At 38.4% G+C, this 25,077-nt stretch overlaps 2 protein-coding genes across 13 annotated transcripts in view; one reads left to right on the plus strand and one right to left on the minus strand.

Annotated features, from left to right (window-relative positions):
• The window catches only part of NSUN6 (NOP2/Sun RNA methyltransferase 6), a 21,880-nt gene extending 15,794 nt beyond the window's left edge, over window positions 1-6,086 (minus strand). The window contains exons 1-7 of one of the 10 annotated variants that reach the window (XM_063413425.1): window positions 5,950-6,086; window positions 5,603-5,682; window positions 4,760-4,821; window positions 3,930-4,038; window positions 3,054-3,209; window positions 1,351-1,430; window positions 530-639 (exon numbers count right to left, since the gene is read on the minus strand). In XM_063413425.1, coding sequence (XP_063269495.1) covers window positions 530-639; window positions 1,351-1,430; window positions 3,054-3,209; window positions 3,930-4,004 — 421 coding nt within the window. In that variant the 5' untranslated portion in view covers window positions 4,005-4,038; window positions 4,760-4,821; window positions 5,603-5,682; window positions 5,950-6,086. Of the gene's footprint in view, window positions 1-529; window positions 640-1,350; window positions 1,431-3,053; window positions 3,210-3,929; window positions 4,039-4,759; window positions 4,822-5,415; window positions 5,555-5,602; window positions 5,739-5,945 lie in introns of those variants that run through there. The other 9 variants (XM_063413415.1, XM_063413467.1, XM_063413458.1 and 6 more) reach the window with 9 other exon arrangements.
• Window positions 6,087-6,704: 618 nt separating this feature from the next.
• Window positions 6,705-23,772, plus strand: ARL5B (ADP ribosylation factor like GTPase 5B). Of its 3 annotated transcripts, XM_063413509.1 has the most exons (7): window positions 6,822-6,932; window positions 11,679-11,766; window positions 14,308-14,368; window positions 15,512-15,659; window positions 17,268-17,351; window positions 19,067-19,218; window positions 21,138-23,772. In XM_063413509.1, exons 4-7 carry the CDS (start codon window positions 15,516-15,518, stop codon window positions 21,184-21,186), a joined length of 429 nt encoding a protein of 142 aa, XP_063269579.1. In that variant the 5' UTR covers window positions 6,822-6,932; window positions 11,679-11,766; window positions 14,308-14,368; window positions 15,512-15,515; the 3' UTR covers window positions 21,187-23,772. The 3 variants fall into 3 exon arrangements, with proteins under 3 accessions (XP_063269571.1, XP_063269563.1, XP_063269579.1); XM_063413501.1 differs by lacking the exon at window positions 11,679-11,766 and having other exon boundaries at window positions 6,705-6,932; window positions 19,109-19,218; XM_063413493.1 differs by lacking the exon at window positions 11,679-11,766 and having other exon boundaries at window positions 6,719-6,932.
• Window positions 23,773-25,077: the final 1,305 nt, after the last annotated feature.

Raw genomic sequence — 25,077 nt, forward strand, 5'->3', positions numbered from 1 at the left:
TAACAAATCTGTATATATTAAATACTCTAAATACACCTAGTCACCATCCAGATGTGGTATCCCATTTATTTTTTTTACAAGACTGCAAAGCAACCAACTTTTCTAAGTTTATTCAACTTAAAACCCGTAACAAAAGTTACAGTATTCAGTAGTAAAAAAACACTCTCAAAATACAGGTTTTACTTTGAAAATTCTCTTTAAAAATATTTTGAAATTAAAAACAAGAAATTGAAATCCTTGAGAACTAACACTTCAGCTACAAATTATATAGAAAAAGGAATTTGTAACAGGCCAGGCCAGTGAGAAATAATAACATATAACTTACTACAAGTAAAATGAAAAATAGCAAAAATATTTTTAAAAAAGCCAGAAAAACTTTAAAAAGTGTCATTACCATGAACCACAACTGTAAGATTAATTTCAGCTGAGAAGAGAAAACGATTTAGTGTCACCCTTTATCTATTACCCAAGGGTAACACTTTTTCTGCCACCTTTACAACTTAACTGGGTGTCTTAAGAGCACTCTTACATCTTGATGTGGACACAATTCCAGGGACATAAACGTGTGCTCCTCGAAGTACTGCATATCCACACTGGGCTCCTACTATGACTTCAGATGAGTGTTTCTTTAAATCTCGCCTGGAAATACAAAATGGAGTTGAGTAAAAACGAAAAGTATACTGACAAAAAAACCAAATACTCCCAAAGTACACTCTAGTTCATAAATATTGATTTTGTCACATATAGTAAAGTAGTTAACTATCATTTATTACATTTAAAATATTTATTTTAGTCCCAGAGAAATCAAAGAAGGGAAAGAGTCAAGAAGAAAACCAATCCTCAAAATAATGCAGCTTCTGGCACGTTCTGCCACTATTATGAACTTGACACAGGAATACAAATAAATTATACTGGGATGGAGAAACAGTCCTCTATCCCTTCCTATCCCAGATGATTGTGTTTTTTTGTGTTTAACAACTGCTGAACAACTCTTGATTCCACTTGACTTCCTCCAGTGGAAGAAAACCATGCCTATACATAGCTATAGTTCTATATTCCACTGCAAAGGTTTAGTTCTATCTGCCACCTACCTGGCCTTCCAGGGAGGATGCATACTTGTCACTTTTTCCCTATAAAACATTAGTCTTAAAAATAAGGAAAGAACTCTGTGTTTTCTTGCATTTTTAAGGACTAAAACTCTGGTTAGCATATGGACTGTCTACCAGGTCATAATACAAATGAAGCTGTGCCTCAATTATAGTGAATTAGTTATCATAACTGTTTAACAAGAAATCTGTAAGAAAACTGAGTTACATAGCATTTTAAGGCTAAAGACTGAAAATATCAAACCTGGGTCCAATGACAGGAATTAATAAAATGTCCTGAAGTTTTGGGTGCTCGAGAACTGGAACACATAGTCCTTTAAATTGCTGTTTCATTAAAAAAAAAAAAAATTAGTAAGCACTACTAATAAACCTAATATTTAAATACTTAATTAAACCAAAAACTGTTTTCCATTCATAATTTATAGCTGTAGAGCACAAAATGCAAAGGCAGTGAAAACAGTTAAATGCAGCTGGGAAATAGTAAGCAAGGGGACATTCTATGTGAAAAGTACTGGCATGAAAGACTAAACATTTAATAAGTTCCGAAATAACAAGACCACAAAAGGGTTGACTGAGAACTGACTTCAGGGGAGTGTTCTGACACTCATTACCCTATCATTGGTTTTTGCTTTCTTCTGGAAGATGGTTGAGTTTTTGTCAGAAGACAGAACACACAGTGATACCACCTTACAAGCTTGGGTGTATTGGGTGCTAACTCTTAGATATCATTAGTTATAAGTCACTGTTTAACTCCAATCATGTATTGCTAGTCTCACTGAACAGCCCAGGCTGGCAATACTTTTCATTTTTCTTGTCAGCCCAAGTTTGGGTACTGATAGCTGAGCTATGTATTTAGCTGAAAAAAAAAGCCATTTTATAAAGGTTCCTGGATTTAAACAAAATGATGTCTTCTCATCTGAGCCTTCTAAAACACAACCTTAAAGCATGTAAAACTATAAATCAGTTTCCATCTAATATTTTCTCTCAAAAAAGGAAACAATCCATGATCATACTTCTGTTCAAAAGTGTTATGCAGTTTCCTTTCCTAACATGAAATCACACTTCAGAATACAAGAAGTTTTTGAAAAGCTGGTCTTGAGTCACTTTTCAGCAAAGCCTTTTCCCTTGAAGCAAAATATAACTGTGCAACACCCATTTCCAGATTTCTACAATCAAGCTAAAATTAGCAAAGCTCATTACCATTCCAGTCAGCAGAGCACTGTCAACTGCCTCTGCATCACAGAAATGTCTTGGCTCCTGTCATGCAAAAGCTCCCTATACACCCACTAGCATTAATAATTTACTTAAAGAACCAGATCTTCTTAGACAGAGTGAAGATCTAGGACACAATTTCAAAATACTACCTTTCTTAAACCTAATGGTTTACATACTATCAGAGAAATAAATGTTTAATTAAGATATGTAAAAATCCAGGAAGATTAAAAACAGGTTTAAAAAAACAAAATGCAGTGGCTGCAGGGCATGACCGTAGCTCCAGTTTCCAAAACATACCAATTTTCTCACTTTCCTGAATGAGATATACAGGCATTCTCCTTTAGTCTTAAATAAAAGTGTTCTAAGCATGGTGAAGACAGCACACTGAGCTACCCTTTTTACCTGTCATCTTCTCTTACAGACTTATGACACCTTTACATTATTTACCACAGCAGGACCTCAATCCTATCAAGGGTTTGGATCAGCCCTATGAAAAAGAGCTGGATGTCTTTTCCCTTTGTTATTGCCTTTCTTGGAGAGATGAGATGAGGGATACTGGTACACAATGAATTTTCATTTAATGTTTAATGCTGACAGGAAATCAGTATGATTGTATACTGTTAACACCACTGGATGCATTGAAGGAAGGTATAGTTTTCAGTAATGAAAAGGTCTCATGTTCAGATGAAAGACAAAATACTGTTTTTGCTGTGACAAAGAAATTGCACAAACCTTCTGGATCTCTTCAAACAGCAATTTTTTCACATGTTTCACTGAGGCCAAGTGAGTATTTACTCTTACAGATGTAAAAGCTGGTGGATGAGATAGATGACTTAACAGAGATTGGTATTTATTCTCTGCCTCCTGTGTACCTAAAGCAGTGATAAGCTGAAAAGTGAAAGAAGATATTTTATAGTAAGAGATTCACCTAGAAGCCTCTTGCTCAATGCTGAAGAATCCCAATGAATAAATACTCCACAGAAATCGAGGGATATGGTTGTGTGTTGTGCAATAGTGACAAGTGTCTTGTGCCTCAAAGCGCAATTCCACAGGAAGCCTCATAGATTTCTTGAAAAATACTTATTGAAAAAACAGATGTATTAGCAAAATCACTGCAAACAGTTTGCAGCAAGATTCAAAGCAACTGCTAGAGAGATTCTCTGCTGTTGTACATAGACCAGCCCTAAGGAAATGGAAGAGTAAATTCAAGTCTATGAATCAATAACTTTCATACTGGTAAGAATGTACATAAAAAAGCTTTTTTTTAATCCTTGGCATTAGGAATTAATAGATTGTCTGTAGTATTCTACACTGGGGTGAGTAAGTATTTCTTGTCAACATTATGTGGTTAATATGTGCTTAATTATCAATGGTCCACTTTTCAGTGGGATCCAAAACTGAATTCTCTGATTTATACTCAATTTAATTTAAAAAATTGTATCCTACTTTGAGCCAATGGGCATAAACACCAATGTTATATTTTAAATATAAAAATATTTTATATTAAAAACTCTGTGTTTAATGTAAAGACAGTATTTTATTGTAAGGTATTCAAGTTACACAAAAATTTATTATTTTTGATGGCTAGGGGTAACTGTTGTCACATACCTCTTTATTTCGGAACACTTTGGTGAGATACTCTTCAACTTCATACTGGAAAGCAATTTTAGGGAAAAAGGACATCTTCCTTTAGTTCTTAAAATCTGCTGGCAAGGAACTGAAATGAACAAAGTATTTTCTTTGTGATTCTTATCATATTCTGTAAGTTTATAAATGTACCATAAGATGCACGAACTAAGCTGTTGGTTCTGAGTCTTCATATGGCAATTTTATTGCACTCAAATTTCCAAATATTGGTCAGGATATGACTGCAACACTACCCTCAATTACAGAAATTCTACTGATCCTTAAAATAAATCTTCAAGCCATCTGGTGAAAAAAAAATGGAATAAAGGTACAAGAAATTTCAATTCCTCTTGAAAAGCCCAGCTATAACGTCTTACTGTAGCTCAGTCCTGATAGAGATTTTATTCTTTACCATTTTTCTCTGTAGATGATAAAATACAGTTATCTTCCAAAATGGTATCTGCCCACTCCTCTATTATCTGTATTTTGAAAAATTATATACACTTCAGTCTGAAATGAGACTATCTAAAAATTTACATTTGCTTACAACTTAAATGGAAGGAAAACGAGAACATCTCTCAAGGTTTATTCCATTCATAATAAGGAATTTTGACTACTGAAATAAATTTTCACTGTACTAAATATACCTAGAGAAGAGAGATCAGAATGTTTGGTATTCATTTTATTTGAGTAAGATACTATTTGTCACTTTTATCTTACAAAACACCTCAAAAATATTTTTTCTTGTTTTTAGTATTTCTGATTCAACTCAAATCTTAATGCTAGAAGAATGTGGCCTTATGTAGACTTACTTTTGAGTCCAAACAAAGTTTCACGGATAGGTGTTTCAAAGCCTTATTCACAACATTAGTAGCTATTAAAAGAAAGAAACTGCAAATTAATAACTTCTTTTTATAGTCTAACGAAATGCCAAGAATCTACCTTGCTATTGCTATGAAAACTAATAGTACAATAGTACTATAACCTAACAGTAGTACAGCAGTCAGTACAACTGAAATCACCAAAGCTCAGTTTTAACATTTCAGAAAATGCGACTTATGTGCCTGCTGTCCTAGAATGCCTACATTACAAGGGAAAAAAAAAAAAACAAACACAAAAAGATCCCCATATGGCTTACAGTTAGAAAGGTTTTTCTTCAGAGGCATAATAAACTAGCCTTTAAAAAATCCCACACTTCTAGATTTTTTTAAAGAATTGGAATCCTGAAAATAATTAAGCAGACATTTGAAAATTGGTAGAAATGTGGTGTTTATAAGCCCTATGTGTGACTTCAATATTGACAATATGAAAGCAATCTTCCAGGCTGGGGAACATAACTGAGGGGGGGACAAGAAGATGCCTTTAAGTTCAGATGCAGTGGGAAGCCAGGCTGATGAAGGAGACTGCCTAGTGGCCCGTCAAGTACAAGAGTCAGACTCCAAACGTTCAGCAGGAGGCTGGCTCCTACCTGAGGAGTGTTTTGGTTTTTTTCTCCAGACCTGCCGTGCCGCACACCTTGCCCCAGAAAAGGCATGACGGACTTCAGAAGTCAGCCACTGATTTTCATGCGCCTCTGTGAGGAACTGCAGCGGGGAACGCCATGCCGGACCAGGGCTTTGATCTAGCACATGAACACCGCGAGCAGTCACACGCACCCTTTCCACTCGAGGAAAACAGCCGGGTCATTGCTGCAGGGAGCGGAGTGTGGCCATCTCTGCTTTATTCCCTCGGCAGCCTGTTACTGAAAACATCAGGGAGGGGGGAGGAAGGGGGCACGGAGCTCCTCGCAGCCGCCCCGAGGCCCTGCGCCTCAGCCCGGCGGTGCACGGGAGGCGGCCGCAGCCCAGCGGGACGCGCCGCAGCCCCCGCCGCCTCAGCCCCGGCGGAGCCCGGGGCACACACAGGCCCGGGCCGCACGGGAACGGCTGGGCACGCCGGTGTCGGGCCGCACTCAGCCCTGCCGCGGCGGCAGCCCCAGCCCCACCGCCCGACACGCACCTACCGCCAGGGCCCGCCGGGCCCGCCTCCTCCGGGCGGCAGCAGGAAGTGAAGCCGCCGCCGGTGTCACCATGGGAGCCGGGCACGCCGCGCTGCCCTGTGCTGCACCGCGGCACGGGCCGGGCGGCAGCACCGCCCGCGGGCCGCCCGCGCTTATCGGACTAGGCCTTCTAGGCTTTGCTGACATCGCTTTTGCTTTGTCTTTTTCTGGGTTTTTTTGTGTGTCTGTAGGGTTTTTTTTTCTTTCTGTTATGTTTTCTGAAATTCTGCCGGGTGGATGAAAGTAACAGGTTTTGTGCCTAAGTGCCCGCGGGCTCGCTCGCTAGGGCGGAGCCGGGCTCCAGCTCACTGGCTGCCCCAAGGTGCTGCTGAGGGAAGCCGGGTGGGTACCCACGCAAGAGCTCCCGTACAAGAGCCTGCAGGACAGCCCCGAAAGCGACTCCGCTGCTTTCACAAGTTCTACTATACACGGGAGTACCCTGAAACCCTCAACCCAACCCTTCCCAACGGCAGCGCCGGCCTGAAGGACGGGGCGACGGCAAAGGCGCGCTGCCAGCGCATCCCACCCCGGCACCGACCACCGCGGCGGAGGCCAAGCGCTCCTTGCGGCATTCGTCCCTTGCGGGGCGGCTCCGTCCTGCCGGCCGTGCCGTCCCCAGACCGCTCGGCTGTCCGCCAGCCCCGGTGTCTCCCGGTGTCTCCTGGTGTCTCCCGGTGTCTCCCGCAGCCGCGCCGCCGCCATGACGCCGCAGCGCGCGCGGGCGGGCGGGGCCGAGCGGCCGTTGGCGGGGCGGGGCGCGCCGCGTGCCCGCCCCTCGCTGTGCCCGCCCGGCGCTGCCGCTGCGGGAGCCTCCGCCGAGGGAGCTGGGGGCGATTGTCGCCGTCGCCGCTTGGCTGAGCTCGGGGTGCCCCGGGCGCTCGGCGAGATCCCGAGGCCAGGCATGGGCCTCATCTTCGCCAAGCTGTGGAGCCTCTTCGGTAGCCAAGGTGGGCGCGCGGGCCCGAGCCGGCGGCGGGGCGGGCGGCGAGCGGAGCCCGCGGGGCTGCGGGGGCCGCGGGCAGCCGTGGGGGCTCGGGGCCGGCTCCGCTTGCCGGGCTTCCCCTGAAGGCCCGCGCAGCCGAAAGTTGCGCTTTGCTTTGAGCAGCGCCGTGCTCGCTGGTCCCGCGGCGCCTCATGCTCGGGGTGGCTTTGTTTGAGTTCCCGAGGTGGTCCCTCCTCTCCCCTCCTCCCCGGCCGCGTTGAGCGCGTCGCCGGCCCCGGGAGCCCTTCGGGCGGTGCGCGCCCGCATCCGCGGCGGCCAGCACTGCCGAAGCTTTGATGGACGGTGACGGTCCGGCTGGCCTCCGCCTGTCCTCCTTATTTAGTAGGGGTCTGTTATTAAAATCGTGTTATTTGAGTCTGTAATTGGAAGGAAAAGAAGACGCCAAACATGTACGGGCCTTCGAGGCAAAGATGTTGGTTAAATAACAGTTAGTGACCCGAGAAAATCAGTTCTGCAGCCAAAATTTAAAAGGTCGTAAGGGGATAGTATCGCTTGCCGTGCTCTTCTGCCCAGTTCATCCAGCTCCGTAATCATGGTTCATGTTCTAATCCAGAGTTCAGAATTTGTGACTGCCACCGCCTTTCCCTCAGATAGTCATCATAAAAGTAGAAAATTACGGTTTATCTGTTGATTTATTTATTTTAGTGATCTTTCTTTACCTAGCCAGCTTTGGTTAGAAAATTAAATAATTAACAATAACATCATTTTGCCTGGCCTAAGCTCAGGGCCTCAAAGCAAAACAGTATAAACAATTAAGTAATTAATTGTTCATCAAGTTTCCAAGTGTATACCTCATTTCCACTTTAAAGTTATTGAAAATGCAGATAAGCCTTTTTGTGCAATGCTCTGTCACAAGTTTTTGGAGGCAGATACTCTTGGTGTACTTTCATAGTTTTGTCCCTGTGATTGCCATTCTAGTTCTGTAGATACCAGAGCAGAGCCTCGCTGTGTGCACACATTGACATCTGTGTATCAAACTGCCTTTCATGGGATGGGATTGAGATCCAATCCCAGATCACTTATTTTTCTCATGCATACACCATCCTACCACATCATTCCTGAAGTCTTCTAACAGAGTGTCCTGATTTGGTTGCTAATTTCTTATTTTTGTGAATTGTCAAAATTCAGTGTTTCCCCTATCCTCCAGAAAAATATAAAGTTTTATTAATATTAAGTTATTAAGCTAATATTGATATTTTATTTTCATTAAGTAGTGCAATCTGCAACTCCTTTTCTTCCATGAAGTATTTGAAAGACTCTAGAGAAATCTATAAGCAGGGAACTGATCTGGAGTTAACTGGTGGCATTAAGTATTTGTATTACTATAGTAGCTTATGATGTCAGTATTTATCTTCAGGAAAACACATTGTCTTGGTTATTGTATATTATTTCCTGGAAGAAAAGTTATTCTTCATTGTGAATAACCCTGGCTGGATGCCAGATGCCCACCAAAGCACCTCTATGACTCCCATCCTCAGCTGGATGGGGAGAAATCAGAGTAAAAGGCTTCTGAATTGAGATGAAGACAGGGAGAGGTCACTCACCAGTTCCCATCATGGGCAAAACACACTCAGTTTGTGAAATTAATATAATTCATTACCAATCAAATCAGAACACCTTAATAAGAAATAAAACCTGAAACCTTCTGAACACCTGGTCCCCACTCCTCCCTCTTTTTTCCCAGGATGAGTTTTATTTTTGGTTCTCTACCACCTCCCTGGAGGAGGGAATGGGGCCTGTGCTCAGTTCATCACATGTTGTCTGTGCCACTCTTTCTTTTTTATGGGAGGAGGCTGCATCCCCTCTTCCAGTGTGGGATCTCTCCCATGGGGGGCAGTCCTCCATGGGCTTCTCCAATGTGTGTTCTTCCCAAGGTCTGCAATTCTCCACTAACTGGTCCAGCATGAGCCCATTTCACGAGGCACAACCCTTCAGGGATGGGCCATTCCAGCGTGGATCCCCCACGAGGTCACACCTCTGCCAGCAAACCTGTTTCAGAGTGGACTCCTCCACAGGTTCCTGCCAGGAGCCTGCTCCCACATGAGTGTCCAGTGGGGTCGCAGCAGCCTTTGGGATCTGCCTGCTCTGGCATGGGGTGCTCCATGGGCTGCAGATGGATCTCTGCTCCCCCGCGGGAGGACTTCTGTGGTGCAGGGCACAGCTGCCTCACCATGGGCTGCACCTGCACCTCCTGCACCGACCTTGGAGTCAGCAGAGTTCTTTCTCTCACATATTCTCACTCCTCTTTTCTCTGTAATTACACCTGTGCAATAACCTTTTCCTATCTTAAATATGTTATCCCAGAGGCATTATACCTGCTGCTGATGGCCTTGGCTGGCATTGACTGGATAAACATAGGAGAATTTTCTAGGAGTTTCTCACAGGAAACAATGTCAAAATCTTGCATTGCATACCTAATTTCATATATTTAAATGGTTAATGAAAAATTAGTGTTAGTTAAATAGATGAGATAATACCATGAAATATTTACTCTTTGGCATTTATCCCAATAAGAGACTTTTAGGGTGTGTCCTGATCTTGGTTTAGTGCTGAATTTGTCTTTTGTTTCATTTTTGCTTTGTTTTGTTTTGTTTTACCTTCTCTTCTTGTGTAATGACAGGAAAAAAGTGAGTTTCTTTTCATGGCCAAAATTGAAATTTCATTCTAGAAAATTTGCTTCAAACATAAATTTTTGACCTAAATGGGAGATCATTCTCCAACTACACAACTATTTCCTCTAAGTAAGGTCATCACTAATAATAAAGCATAGTAATTTCTGAGCTGGTTTTGGTTGCTTCTGGTTATATATCAAATCTTGGTAATTGCTTGCAGAATGCACAGGGCTATCCTGTGAAGCTGCTTGTTGAGCAGACTAGCACAGTAACTTACACAGTGATTTTGGCTATACAGAGGGAGTATTCCAAAGATGCAAATAGGGACCCCTGTGTGAGGATCTGTGGTATCAGTTCTCATGATAGTCTGCAGCACCTGAGACTGGCAAAAGGAAAGGTGGAACTAAGCAAAGATTTGAAAGTTCCATCTTCATTCCATCAAGTAGAGCCTGGGGGATGAGGTATGCCTAAGTCTTTCAGCTCTCAATACATATTGTCTCATAATCAAGTAGTAATTGAATGATATGAACTGAAATAGTGATACTTCTATGCATAAAAGAAACAGTTGGCTTTGAAATAGACTTTTCTCATTTTTCTAGGTGACTTTCCAATGGTTTCCTGATAATTTTCCTCTTTTTTTTTGAAATTGACAAAAAAAATATTACAGGTATTGTTTTCATTTAAAATACCATGCTCTGTAGCCATTTAAAGTCTAGTTACTAAATGACGCAAGTTCAGTTGAATTTACTTTTATTAGTAACTTACTTTCAAAAGTTTCAAAAAACCAGACTTCAAAAATGACCTGCTGAAGCTGTGATTCAGTAGTCAAGTGTCACATTCTTCTAAGCCACGTATAGTAGTGTGGATAGATGGTGGGGCCATTAAGTTAGTGCCTGTGTTAACACGTGTCTGAGTAAAACTTGCTTGACTTATCATTCCATCAATATTGGATATTTGAGATAGCTCTTAATTAAACTGTGGGTAAAAAATGGAAGTGAATGTCAGCAACCCCTAATAAAGATAAATGACAGTTATCAATGTGGTGGATAGAATTCTTTGAGAAGCTCACAAATCTGGAGTTTACTTGTTTTTGGAACGGTAATTATTTAGGGTCTTGCAGGTTGCTTTGAATAATTGCTACAGTTATTAATAAATTGCTTTAAGGAAAATGATAAGCTCTAATTCAAGATGGTTGAACTTCTGTAACTCCACAGTTACTTCATTTGAGCTTACTGGCAGTTCCCAGTCAGGTTAGGAGAGCTATTATCTGGAAAACCAAATGGCTTTTGGTTCTCCTGACTACTAAAAGTTATTGACAGTTTCTCTACTTTCTTGTAATCAAGTCAGGGAATACAAAATGTGTTTTAGCAATTCTTTTGTGCTTAAGAGAAGACTCTGAGTTAGCTCTTAGTGTGCAGAATGAGTCTCTGTATTGAAACCTCTTTGACCTCCAGAATTACACTATTCTTCCTGCTTTCTTTGTAGCAAACTTCTGTCTAATTTCTGTCTTCAACTCTGAGGCCTCCGAGCTTGTTGGTCTTTGGAAGCAGATAAGCATTTTGTTTCATAGCCTGGAAGCTATCAGTACCTATTCAGTAGTCATGTCTTCCAAATATGTTAGAAGTCTCATTATTAAAGTATTTAGATTTTTTTTAACTTTTGCAAAATAGAGGAAAAGGCAATTTTGGAAGAATTGAATCTTCAGTTTTTGGGCCCTTTTACCACAGAGAAACATAGATGAGTAAGGGAAGAAAATAGCATATTATGTCTTTCTTACAACATCTGCAAGAAGATAATCTTCACTGTCCTGTGTTTTTGTCATATTAAACTGCCAGAAATTTTTTTAAACCGTATTACATATCAATTTTTTTAAACGGTGTGCTAGAAATGGTTGATGAAACCAAGAAGTCCTTGGGTTCTTCTGAGGAGTAGTCTAATACTGTCTTTTCTTTTTTCCCCTGCATATGCCTACTTCTTCTACTTTCCCCGTCTTCCCTTCCTCTTCCTACGTGATTAATAAAGACTCTTCTCTTCTGCTTTCTCAACTTTGTTATGGATTTTCTTCTTCTTTTGCCAAGAACATGGTGGACTGGGAAGATACTCATGAATGCAGCCTAAACTGAGTTTGAATACCAGCCAGTGAAAGGGAGAAACTTGGGTTAGTCTGTAAGTACAGAACACAAATAAATCACTGCCTATGATTTACCCAGTAACTGTCCTTCCTCCTAAATGTGGCATCTGCCTTCTCCTAGTTGCTCTTGTAAGCAAGTAGTTGACTTGCAACAATTCTGTTCTGTCTTAGTTTGGTAGTTTTTAAGCTCATGTGTTTTTCCTCTAATGCACATCTGTGTGTAAATTTTTCTGTGTGTAAATCAAACTAGACAGAAATTCAACTTTTGAATATGTTCATAAGTTAAGAGGTTCCATTACAATAGTTCTGGAATTTGCTACTTGTATGAAATACCCATAGTTTAATCATACTATTTTCATGGCAAGATCACTATGAATTAACACTTGTGTGACTGTTTATGTTTGTGCTTATTCAGTCACTGTATAAAACTCCATTTGACTATGAAGTAACACAGATAAGCTGTGCCTTTTTTTCCCAGTTAGTGTTGGGCCATTCACACTTCAGTGGCTTTCAAAAGCAGCCATGTCAATGGAGATTTTTTCTTCATTACTTACAGTAGTGTGGTGTTGTATCATCCAACACTCCAGTCATTCATGCCTAAGATGATGTGCTCTGATGAGAGAGAATTGTAATGCCTGACAGGAATTTATTTTCTCTCTTGAAAATAACTTTAAACAGAATGCTGTAAAAGTAGAATCGTCTTCTTCCTGGCAATGGTAGACAACATGTCTGGTTTGAAAGTAACAGGAGGATATTTCTGTTTGACCTTTGAAAGCTCCTTAAATTTAACTAAATTTGAAGAAGAGATGGACAGTCAAGCTACTAGGCATGATTTATTAGCATTGAAAGTAGAGAGGATTTCATACTATTTGTGTTTTGGGAAAGGTTATTAATTACTGATGCTGTTGTTAGTGGGGCTAAAAGTATTCCTGCATTTATAGCCAGGAGCTGTTCTTTTCTTAGGATGTGTTGACAGGATGCAGTAGTAGGGGAACCGGCACAAGAAAATACATTTTACCATCTGTTATGACCCTATTGCATAGCAAAACTCACAGAAGTTCCAAGCTAGAAAATGTTTTATTACAGTAATATTCGGTATAAAAAGACCTAGATTACTATGTATAAATAGATACATCAAACACACCATTTTTTCCTTAAACCACCCACTTTTGGGGGAAAAAACATCAATTTGATACTTATGATAGATCTGATCTAGTAACTTATTTGATCCTGTAGATCAAATATGGTATTTTGAAGGAAATCTTTGAACTGTGAACTTTGTTTTGCTTTGAAGTAAATGCCCTCGAATTGTAAATATTATTTCTTTAAAAGTGAGCTTCTTCACAGAGTTTTATGTATCCATTTGCAAATTCTTCACTCTCGAGTGGTTTGCTTTTTTTGTCAATTGGATCAATATGTTGTAACTTCACACATGCAGCAGAAGAACCACCATTCTAAGTGGTTGTGTTACTGGATTTGAAATTCTAAGAGGGATTATTTATAGAGAAGCATATAAATTCTGGAGGACATTTTTACTGGTTTTGTTTGGTTGGTTGATTTCTGTTTTGTCTCCCCTGTACCTGGAAAAAACCAGTAGTGCAGCAATTGCAAGATCACTATTTTGTATGCTGGACTTTACAGGAGGTTGGGGCGCATGATCCTTCCCTTCTGCTCAGCACTGGTGAGGCGTGACCTGGAGTACCGTGTCCAGTCCTGGGTTCCTCAGTGCAAGAGAGTCCTGGGCACACTGGGGAGAGCCCAGATGGGCTGCAGGGGTGGTCAAGGGACTGGAGGAATGAGGTGCAAAGAGGGCAGAGCCAGACTTGTCTTAGTGGTGCCCAGTGACAGGACTGGGCAGTGGGCACAGACTGAAACACAGAAGTTCCTCTGAACATCAGGAAACACTTTTTTCACTGAGAAGGCAACTGAGCAGTGACCCAGGCTGTCCAAGGAGGCTGTGAGGTTTCTATCTTGGGTATATTATGACACCCATCTGGACATGGTCCTAGGCCACGGGCTCTGTGGGCCTGGTTGAACAAAGAGGTTCGACCAGATACCTCCGGAAGTGTCTTCCAGCCTTGACCATGCTACCATTCTGTGACTTTTCAGTTCAGAAGTTGCAAAGTTAAAATCTGTGGCCTGTTCAAAATACAGTTTCCTCTTAGGTTTTACTGTGTGAATAAAGATGATACCTTAACAAGTGGTTATTGCTGATACTTGAATGTTAGGGTAGTATCTTTTGCAGTCTTTGGATATTTGTTGGTGTTCTTAGCATGATACACTACCATGGATTATATTTTTTCATTGTACTTTTTTGTTCTAAAACTAGATATTTTAGGTGAAGTAATCATTAGTAACCATACCTTTATTAGAATTCCAGTGCTGACTTTTCCTGAGACTGGAGTCTCATGAGATGAGGGTTTGTTTGGCTTTTTTTCTGTCCTGATGTCGCCAATAATTTGTGTAAGGTATTGAAATAAGAGAAACAAGCAGTTGCTTTCTCCAATAAGGGAGAGTGATTAACCAGAATTATAATTATTGCTGTTTCCGCTAATTTTTTTTTTTTGTATATGCAGAGCACAAAGTAATCATAGTGGGACTTGATAATGCTGGAAAGACTACTATTCTTTACCAGTTGTAAGTATATGAACTAATTGTTTTTCTGTTTGCATTTTATTATTTGTCACTGTTTAATCTTTGAAAATGCATCTTTGTAACCTGGTGGAATCTCTAGGGTTCTAGATCACACTTTGTACATTAATAGTATTGGTCGTTCTAAACAGAGTAAATATTTAAAGGATAAGTGAAGGAACTGCTGTGCTTTAGAACTGAACTGTAAATTGAACAACAAATTTGTACATCCAAGCACAGAGTGAACTGCAAATATTTTCCCATAAAAGCCTGTCTGAATTTTGTATTCATAGAAATAATCCTGTTGCCAGCAACTGCAGAAAAGAACACGATTTTTAAATTACTGGAAATTCTAGCCACTCTGCAAAAATCTGGAAATGTTTCCAAATGTTTCTCAATTCCAGTGTTTCTCTAAAATTTGTGATGGAGAATTCCTAAAAATAATATTTCAGCTTGCTCAGGTTCTACCTTACTCATTTGCATCATTGCACCCAAATCTTGGCAGCATTACAAGAATATCCATAATAAATTCAAGAGTGTTGTCAGGACCATAATTACAATGGTAATTGTGGAAAAGGAGGAGGGTGTAGGTAAATTAATATCCTTATATTTGGATATCAAAGCAGCATAGTATGCTTTCCAAAAAGACTTTCTATTCATAAACATTTTGAGAAAGTTTAATGGTGGAACTGAGAAATTTTCAGCTGTGCAACCAAACAATCCTTTAGGATTTAATATCTAGTTACTAAGTGGAGTGCTTTGATAAAATTACATTCCAATTTATTTTTTGCACAGTTTAGTGGTTTTGTATTTGGGATCTTTAGAATGGCAGCTCCTACTTTAAAACAAGTGCATTTTAAGTGTCTATAAATGTCCTTTAGAGAGACAGTCCTCCTAAAACACAGATGCTTATCCATTTGTTATGCGTTTTATGTGCTTATTTTTCATTGCTGATTTCTTTAAGCATTACTAGAGTCACTGCTTTCTAAAGTTCAAATGTATAGCTTCTTTAAAATATGCCTAAGTTTTTCAGTATTTTCTGTCAGTGACACATATTTACTTTTTCTACAAAAAAATTTGTTACTGAGCTGTAGCAAGCCTTGTGGATTTTGCTGGCTGGTCCTTATGGTGTGATATTGTTTTCTTTAGTTTAATGAATGAAGTGGTTCATACTTCTCCAACCATAGGAAGCAATGTAGAAGAGATAGTGGTAAAAAACACTCATTTCTTAATGTGGGACATTGGAGGACAAGAGTCATTACGGTCATCGTGGAACACCTATTATTCAAACACAGAGGTAAGAGAAGGTGATTTGAAATCTGCCAATCGAATAAGTTTGTTTGAAATTATATTTATTTACTAGAAATATTTGTAGACTTTTGTGAAGATTGCAGCTGTATTTTTTTTACATTTTAATGAGGAATAAATTCAAAAAGTGTGAGGTATCTGTGGTATGCAGCCATTTTTCTGGTAATAGTTGAAGTATTTTTTCTGTATACTTTACAGTAATGTTATTTGATCTGTGCTATAAACTGTGAAGTTAGATATTTCCTAGGCAATCAAATGATAATGAAATATATTTTAGATCAGATTTTTACTTGCTTTTTTAAGTATATTAAAAAGAAAATTTTGAAATGTAATTTGCAAATTTTGTGATGATTTGCAGTGGTCAACTGGACTTCTGTACATCCAGTCTGAAATGGTTTTGAAATAATGATAATTAAGGACAAGGAATGAAACTTTCCCTAAGCCTAGGCAGCAGTATTTAAAAATCTCACCAGCTCATAGCTTTTATCCAGAGGGGGAAGGAAAGTCTTGCTGTGCACTGCTCTTGAGGTACTGGCAGAGCTGCCGTTGCTGGAAAGAATTGGAGTAGAATTCAGCAACAGTTGACTTGTGAGGTTTGTTTTTTTATGACAGTCTTTTTGAGGCCAAGAGGTTATCAATACAAAAAGGCACATATAATCACTGAGGAGTCTTTTTGAGACATCTGCATTGATGTAAACTATTCTTGACTTCATTTCTTACCATTTCTAAAAAAAGCAGAGACCTCTTGTAGATATTACTCATTATATAAGTATGCCATCCTCTGTAAAATCAGGTTTTTTATATTTTCCTTTTCCTGTATCTTTTCCTATACTCCTGAAGAGAGGTGAGATCAGTGATCCATCCTAGATCTACTGTAAGCTTGATAATGGCATCTCATCCTTCATCTCTAGTGTTTTAGACTAATTTTTTATTTTATCTGGAAAAGTGCTACTACATCCAAGAAACACTTGAAGATGAAGAAACTTCTGCCAGCGTTATCTGGTACAGAGCAATAAGTTCTTGGCATTTATCCCTTGAATATCTTTGATTTTGGAATTTGGAGAGATGCATATATTATTTTTCTGATACTTTGGGGATATTCTTCATACTCTGTCTAGCAAGTATCTGAAATCCAGTGTTTTGTAATGCTTGGAAAGAAGAACTTTCCCTTTACTTAAATCTTTGTCTGCTGGAAACAGCTGAGGAAGAAAAGAGATCTGTTTACTATGCTAATCCTAGCCTCCCTCATATGAATAATTCCATCACTGTTCCTCCTCATCTGCTAAGCATCTCAAAGTCACAGCAGCATTAAATTGACTTAGGTTTTCATACTTCGTGGTCATTTTCAATGGCTAATGAATCCCTTTAATTTTATAAGGCAAAGTGATTTGGAGCATATGTTGGAGAATTATAGCAGCAATTTCTAATTCTTCTTTTTTGCTACTGTCCCACTTTTCTCTCTTTTGTCACATTCTTTTCTAGTGTTCTCTGAAAGTATATGTCTCTTCTGAAGGAGAAGAGTTGTAGTGGTCTCTTGTGGTAGTGGTCTCTTGCAATTGTGCTTTCTGTAATTTGTATTTTTGGTGTTTTTCCCTAGTTCATCATTCTGGTTGTTGACAGCATTGATAGAGAGCGACTTTCTATTACAAAAGAAGAACTTTATAGAATGCTGGCTCATGAGGTATGGTGGGGAGCTGGGATAATAGTTTTGTTGAGAACAGTCAAATAACTTTTCATGTTTCCTATGTTAACAAAAATAGTACCATCAGAAAAAAAAATCTGACAATAAGTGTCCATAAATGTTGATCACATTTTAAAACCATGTAAGTTATAAATAAGCAGAAAAAATATTATGAAGCACCCTTCTAATAGGACTTGCTGGATTGTAATCAGATCAGTCTTTACTTTGCAAATGTTGAGCTTGTGAAATCTTATGCTTCATATCAATGTAACTGGGTATTATTGTCCTTTACCACTGACTATTTCAGTTGGCTAAAATTTCAAGAAACTTTTTTTTTTAATTTTTGTTTTAGAGAAATGGAATTGCCCAATTTTTTTATTTTAATATTATTTGTTAAAATTAAGGAGCATATATCATACTATGGGAAAATTAATTTCAGTTCATTTTCCTTCAGAATTACTTGATTGTATTTTTATTATATATTATATATTATATATTTATTGTTGTCCTGGGGACTCTTCAGCATTGGGTCAACCCACTTAAACATCCTAAATCAACTTGTACATTGGCTTAGGTATAGTATGTTAAAACCTTTTGTGATCACTCTGAAGCTGAGTTAAGGTTGTTTTAAATCTAAATATTCTCCTTCATTTTTGAAAGAAAAGAATTTAGTGCAGTGCATGTAGTCCTGTTGAGTTCATTTCTCTGAGGGACTTGTTGTGTTTCACATAAGTGAGTTTTGCTTTACAGTTTCATATTAATTGTAGTTTGGATCTAATAGTAAGGAATAAATTCACTACCAAAAAAGGCAGAAAAATTACTTCTTGTGGTGAAGTTTTGCCATGTAGTTTTTTTAGTTTCCGGTCTCAAACTCTTAGGAGATTGTGATCTACCATCTCTTGAAAAGTTGGTAGGCCTAGACTGGACTACTTGCAGGCTTGAATTTTCAGCTGTAGATCACAAAGCTTTGTTGTTTTGGGGCTTTTTTCTCTTGGTGGAAAAATAGTCTCAAAATTTGATATGCACTGAAATGTATTCAGTGTTTTGAGTTGCAGTGTCAGCTTCCTGAGTACTGCATTTGTTTACCCTTCTGCACTTTTAAAGCCATACATTCCAGTTCTTGTCTCATTGCTGTTTGGAGTGCTAAATTCCATACTGAAACAAACCAGTTTTAATTAGTTATTAAACCGATGCAGCACTATTTGAGTTCCCTTTTTGGAACACTAGGGTTTAACTTAGAGGAATTCAGAAAGCTTTTGTAAATTATTACTGCTCTAATCGATACAGAACTTCTTTAATGAAGTTGAAAGCAATTTCAAGGGACTGATATCTAGCAGGCTTTTTCATTTGAATACTATTTATTATAGGACTTGGAGTGTTTAACCAGAATAATTCCACTGGCTGAGTGGTTTGGAGCATAATAAAATGTGTTTTGACAAGACTTTCATTAGTTATGTATAAACATGTGGTCAACACCAAAAGGATACTCACATAATACATTACAGTTTGATTCTCTGTGGTGGGGAACACTTCTGAATAAATTAGGTTTTTCAGTGTCACTGTAACGAATATTTAGTGTAGTAAGACAGTAAAAACTCCATGCTCCAGTGTAATTGTAGATTAGCTTGGATACAGTTCTTTTACCAGATGAAGTCAGCACAATAGCCTTTCAGTTGTGTATAATAACTGCTAGGAGTACTCTAAATCCTTGCTAGGATTTACGGAAGGCTGCGGTTCTCATCTTTGCGAACAAGCAGGACATGAAGGGCTGCATGACGGCTGCCGAGATCTCTGCATACCTCACCCTCAGCTCCATAAAGGACCACCCGTGGCACATCCAGTCCTGCTGTGCTTTGACAGGAGAAGGGTAAGTGCTTACTGCCTACTATGGCAATTCCTGGTAAATGAGAATACTGATTTAGAAGCCTGCTGACACCAAAGGGGATTTTCTGAAAGTTCATATTTTCTGAACTTTGCAGTCAGAAGGACATTTTGAATTTTTCATTTTTGTAATTGAACCTTGTGGGTTTTTTCATGGCTTAAACTTCAAATTCATATTAAGGTTTTCCATTTGTTGTTAAAAACCCCAAACCAAAAACCAAACACCACCCCTCCACCTGAGTATGTAGCTGTTGACATAGCAGTCTACTCTCTCTGTGCTACTCTTTTACTCTTGTGTATCTTTCTGTATTTAAAGAAATAAGCTACTGTTCTCTTCCTTTATATTCTAAACTACAGGAAGCTTCTAAGCTGGGAGTTGAGGTGTTATGAGATTTTTGTGGATGGTTGGCTTTTTGATTAGCATTGAAACATAGTTTTGATGAAATATTAAATAGATCTATCATAAACCATTTTTTTGTTGTTGTTTATATCTGGCTAATGTAGCTAATTTTGAACTTTGCATACCTTATGCTTACCATTGCTAAAATGGAATGTTGGGCTAGCCTTAGATCCTTAGTCTGTAAATATCAAAAAACATTTTTGGATACCGTCTAACAAGCTGAATAATGTCTCGCTTGTATGGCGTGAAGTGTGCTAATTTTTTGTCTTGATTTTTAAAGCAGTCTTGTAATGTGTAATATTTAGGGGATTTTTTTCTGCTGCGTTGTACAACCTTTACAATAATGTGGTCTTGTGAAATCGAAAATAGTGCATCTAACTGAGTATTTAGGAAGGGAGAGCATCAACCTCACTTTCTAGCATGAATTATTGTCTAATGTCATGGAGATGTCTTGTAGAGTGAATGGTGACGTTAACTTCCTTAGGGTGGAACCTATTAGCGAACACAAAGTGGGGTTTTTTTAATGGGGTGGTTATATTGTTTCATTCTAAGAGGTAACTCTGCTTTCCCTCTACCAGTTTTGCTGAAGTTTCTTTTGAGTACATAGTTTATGTGCTAAGATCTTCAACCAAGTTGACATTTGAAGAAAAGTAATAATTAATAAATATGAGTTTTGGTTTATAAACAGTGGCCATCCTAGGCTGCTTCTTTTGTATTGTGAAACAAAAAGCAATGAATATTTAGAATACTTTAAATTATGACAGTAGTGAGATCAACTTAGAAAAAACATTCCCAGAGTTGGATTGCTGAGCTGAGTCTTCCTTGGGAAGATCTGACAAGAATCTTGGGGGAATAACCTGGTATGAGTGAAGCTAGCATTCTTGGATAGCTCAACCCTGATTTGCTGCACGAAGGAAAAGCTCAAAGGGGTATAAACTAGGTAACTAGATCCCTAGAAAATCAAAGGAAAGTCTATCTTCTAAAATGGAATGGAGCTTTTAAATGGAGATGCAGATTGAGTTAGGAAGCAGATTAGATCCCATGCAGTCTTAGTATTCAATATAAACACACTTTTAATCTTGTAGTGTAATTTTAGAATTCTTGATATATTGTCTTTTCATGAAAGAATTCAGTCTGGATAACATGCCCTTTATCTTTTAGTATTAGTATGTAAAGGTCTAGCTTTCTGTAAAAAAAGAAAAACTTTTTTGTTTCCATGTATTTGTAAGTAAGCATTTAAGGATAGTGTCTTTTAGATTTACAAGGAAAAAAAGAATGGAAGTAATGCCAAGCTTCAGTAAAATAGACTGCTAGACCATTTTCATGTGGCTAAAGCCTAAGTAGACTTAGTTTAAAACACTGTTTACTCTCTTCAGTTTTCAAACCATTTCCAGTTGATGTAATTTTATTTTAAGTAGCTGTTTTTACACATAAAAACAAATAGAAAATACCTTCAAGATGCTGGAGTAGGACTCATACCAGTTCTAACATCTCTTATCTTTCAGATTATGCCAAGGCTTGGAGTGGATGACCTCCCGTATTGGAGTGAGATAGCTTTTTTCTTTTTTCTTTCTTTTTTCTTATTTTTTTTATTCCTCCAAAAGAAGAGACTTCTATTTATCCTGTGAACATGTACATTTTTCTGTACTTTCGGCTGCTGAGGCAGTGACCAATGTTTAATTTATATCAGCCAACCTCTAAGCTGTGCTTGAATCAAGCGCAGTTGAACTGAAACACAAAAATATTTTCTTAACATTTTTAATACACTAATCTTCAACTGGATGAATATATGTGAATCTGTTTTTAAGCATTGAAATTCCTCTGAATATGAATTCTAACTTTTTCAATGATAACTTTTAAAACTGTTTTGTCATTGTCAATATTTCATATTTCCTCTTTCTAAATAGTTGTATAACTTACTAACATAAATGAGCACATTTTATTTAATAATTAAAAGTAGTGTTTAGGTTAACTTTACTCTGCCATAGCTTTAACCTCAAAGGATTACTATATCTCCAGCTGGACTACATGGAACATTAGTAGAGTTCGAGTCAGCACGAGAATTAATTGTTATGAATGTAATTTTTTAAATACTTAATGAGCAAGTTATATTGTGGTGGCTTTTAATCTGATATACAATGGAACTTCTGCCTTAAAAGAAATCTGTTTCAGTCTCAGTTTCTGTGGTGTGTAGTTCTAGGACATTCTTATATTCTTCTACTTGAAGAGTCATCTCTGTACAGTGCTTAAAAGTATTGCTAGGTGCTGGTGTAGTAATTTAGAACGTGAATACATTTTCAAAGATAAATGGGTAATTCAATTTGGAGTTACAGCAGCCAGTGTTATGTGTAGACTTGCTGTATTCTGTCAAAATTTTAAATTCTGTATACATGAGCCTTCCTCACCTTTTAGTGAGAGTGCTGTTTTCTAACTGAGTACAAAATCAAAAGGGAAGCCAGATTTATAAACAAAAAAAAACCATGGTGCTGTATCTATAGACTTCAGAGTGAAGCTAATCTTGACATTTATTTACCTACTATCATATATGTTTTCAGATGCTGTTACAGAGCAGTTATTTTGCCTTCATTTTTGTTTTTGATCTTATTTGCACAAGCAGAGAACTTTTGACAGTGTTTGAGTTAGGTTCCTTCACCTGAAACTTGAAAAACAGGTGGTGAGAGTAACTGTTCATTCAATTTGAAGGAAATTAAGTTAAATATAAAGATAATATAAAGATATGGAGTTAATTGAGAACATTAGGCATTAAATAAACCTAACCACCAATCGCCCCAAAAAACCCCACATGAGGATTAAAGAAAAAACAACAAATCAAAACCAAAAGTGGACACCCAATTCCTCACAAAGTCCCAGCAGCAGTCAGGTACCCAGGCTATCTAAATGCTTGGCAGGTTTTCCAGAAGCACCATTCTGCACTTCTGCATGCCTAAAAACCACATGGAGTTTGGTTACCTGAACTGTTTTGCAAACTGACTGTAGGCCTTTGATAGCAAAATATTTTTGTTAAATCTTGTTTTGAAAATTTAGACACACTGAGTTTTCCATAATAAAATTTTGAGCTTTGTAAATTTCAATTTGCTTCCATTTTATTTAAATAAAACTTATTGAAATTTTAAAAGTATCAGCAAATATGGTGTCATAAGTGTTGGAAAGTCTTTGAATATATGTGGAAACAGTGAGTGGTTGAATGAGGTTGTGTATTATTGCCAGTTAGCAAAAGTCACACTTAGGACTACATTAAGTGTCAAGTCAAAATATTCTGAAAAGAATTAAAATCAGCGAATAGTAGTGCATAAGGATAAAAGATGAATGCAAGACAAGGTTAAAATCTGATATTAAAGCTGCTTGCTGTGATGGTCAGCTGTTTTAATGTGTGAAAGTAAGATTTGTTTTGCTCTTAGGGAAGCAAATTAAAAAGGAAAAAATAAAATTATAGTATGAGTGATGTTTCTTGTTTGATGTCTTAAAAATAAACCTGCAAATAAATCTAAATTGCAAACTTAAATTTTGTCATTCAAAATGTAGTCCTGAATAATTACATAGAGCACTACCTGGATGTATACACCTTTGATTGTTGTGGGGTTTTTTTGAAGGTATGATTTTATATTTAATGCTTTCTAGGTAAAACCATTTGTAAATCTATAGTTTGATTACTAAATCCAGTCGTACCTGAGGTAATACATATTACTTTGATTAGGAAGAAATGGTCTGGTTGTAGACATACGACCAGAATATCAGAATAATGGATGTTTTCTTTTAATTTCTTAACACTTAAGCCCTTTGAATATCTTTACAGAATGAAACATTCCTGAAAAATGCTATGATTTTTATCACCTAAGAATTTCATTTTCTGCAACAGTTTTCCATTGAAAATATTGGTTTGTTCACAGCACTGTTGCTGTGATTTTTTCTTACTATTTTTTGAGGGAAAACAACTTGGTATGCAGTTTTGGGAGGCCTATTTTTAATACCTTCAGAGCCTGTTAAACTAAAGTGATTTGATCAAAATATTTTTAAGGGTTGCCTTAGAATACTGTGTGTGTCTTTGCATTGCCAAACACTGTATTATGTTTGCTGATTTGAATGTAATAAATGTCTTGCAGGTAGTTTTGCACTTTGAAAGTGTTCTGTGTTAATTATACTGTTCACAAAGAAAAATGTTAATCACCTTAAGTTCAAGATCTTATGGTGTCCTGTGTGCATTTATATTGTACTGCTGTAAATGGGTTGGCACATGGCTTTTTATTTTTTTGTGTTTTTTTTTACTTTTTGTCTAGGTGACAAAGAGGTTCAGTATCCACAAAGCAGGGATTCTTTCCAGCTCTTTAAATACACTGCACTTAGTAAGGTGAAGAGGACTTGGGCACAGCTACTCAAAATATTTGTCATCAAAATAAAACTGAGTTGTTCTGTGAAGTTGGACAGGATTTTGTTTGTGAGTACTCTGTGGTGAAGAGGTATTGCAGCAGTGTAGCCCTGTCACTTCCATTTCATCTCCAGTCTGTTCACTAGGGCAGAATAGGGGCCTACATCATGTGCAGCTGTAGCCAGCTCACAGAACATCTTGGCTGGACACCTGCTTGCTTTCATCTCAGAGAATCTCCAGCTTTGATCCTAAACACACTGTCACATCGCTTCAGCCATGGGAAGCGTGGGGCTTTGCTTGTTTTAGTGAAGGCTGTTTGTTTTAGTGGACTGTTCCCCTTCACAGTAAGAACAAAACAAATTCAAACAAAAGACTGGGAAAAAACTTTCATGGATCTTTGTGTGTGCATTTGACTATGCTTAGCGTTTAGCTGAGTTTGCTCTTTCCTTTTGCGGAGTCTGCCTTGTTAAAGAGCCTGGAAGGCAACAGTGAGGAGAGCAGGATGAGAAACCTGGCCACAGTGCCAACACTAGCAATAGAAACTGGCATCTTAGAACAACCTTCAGCTTCTTCTAAAATTACCCTGATGATTTTTCAACATTGAGTGATTCTATATTTTGCTTCTTAGGGATGGTGCACTATAAAAGCTGCACACAGCATGTGTGTGCCCACCCTGCAGGCAGGAGAATGTGTCTATGTTAGGTTTGTTTCTTGCTGGGTATGCTGCTCTTCAGTTCAGTTGATTTTTGTTTTGCTGGGTAGAGATATGCATTTCATACAGAAAGTTGTCCTGGATGTAGCTGAAGACATGCTTTCAGTTGCACACCAGCTTGTGTCCCCTAGATGGCAGGAAAGGATCAGTTTAACAGTGCCCTACCTGCTTTAGCTTCTGTTCTTCAGTATCTATGTGAAAGACTTTTGAAATGCCTCAGTAAATGAAGAGGCTGTGTACCATTAGCTGAACGTGAGGGTCACATAATGGAGGTCGCATAAAGGAGAGGAAGGTTGAATCACATCTTTGGTGGGAAGAAAGCTTACTGTGAGGTTTTTAAAAATTTGAA

Source organism: Prinia subflava, chromosome 1 (assembly GCF_021018805.1).
Source record: "Prinia subflava isolate CZ2003 ecotype Zambia chromosome 1, Cam_Psub_1.2, whole genome shotgun sequence".
Taxonomy (NCBI): domain Eukaryota; kingdom Metazoa; phylum Chordata; class Aves; order Passeriformes; family Cisticolidae; genus Prinia; species Prinia subflava.

Excerpts from the sequence above, each read along its gene's own strand:
- ARL5B (XM_063413493.1), top strand. The coding sequence starts at position 6,887 with ATGGGCCTCATCTTCGCCAAGCTGTGGAGCCTCTTCGGTAGCCAAG. Across the intron at positions 6,933-14,307 it reads GAGCCTCTTCGGTAGCCAAG|AGCACAAAGTAATCATAGTG; the intron begins GTGGGCGCGCGG and ends TTGTATATGCAG. Across the intron at positions 19,219-21,137 it reads TGTGCTTTGACAGGAGAAGG|ATTATGCCAAGGCTTGGAGT; the intron begins GTAAGTGCTTAC and ends CTTATCTTTCAG.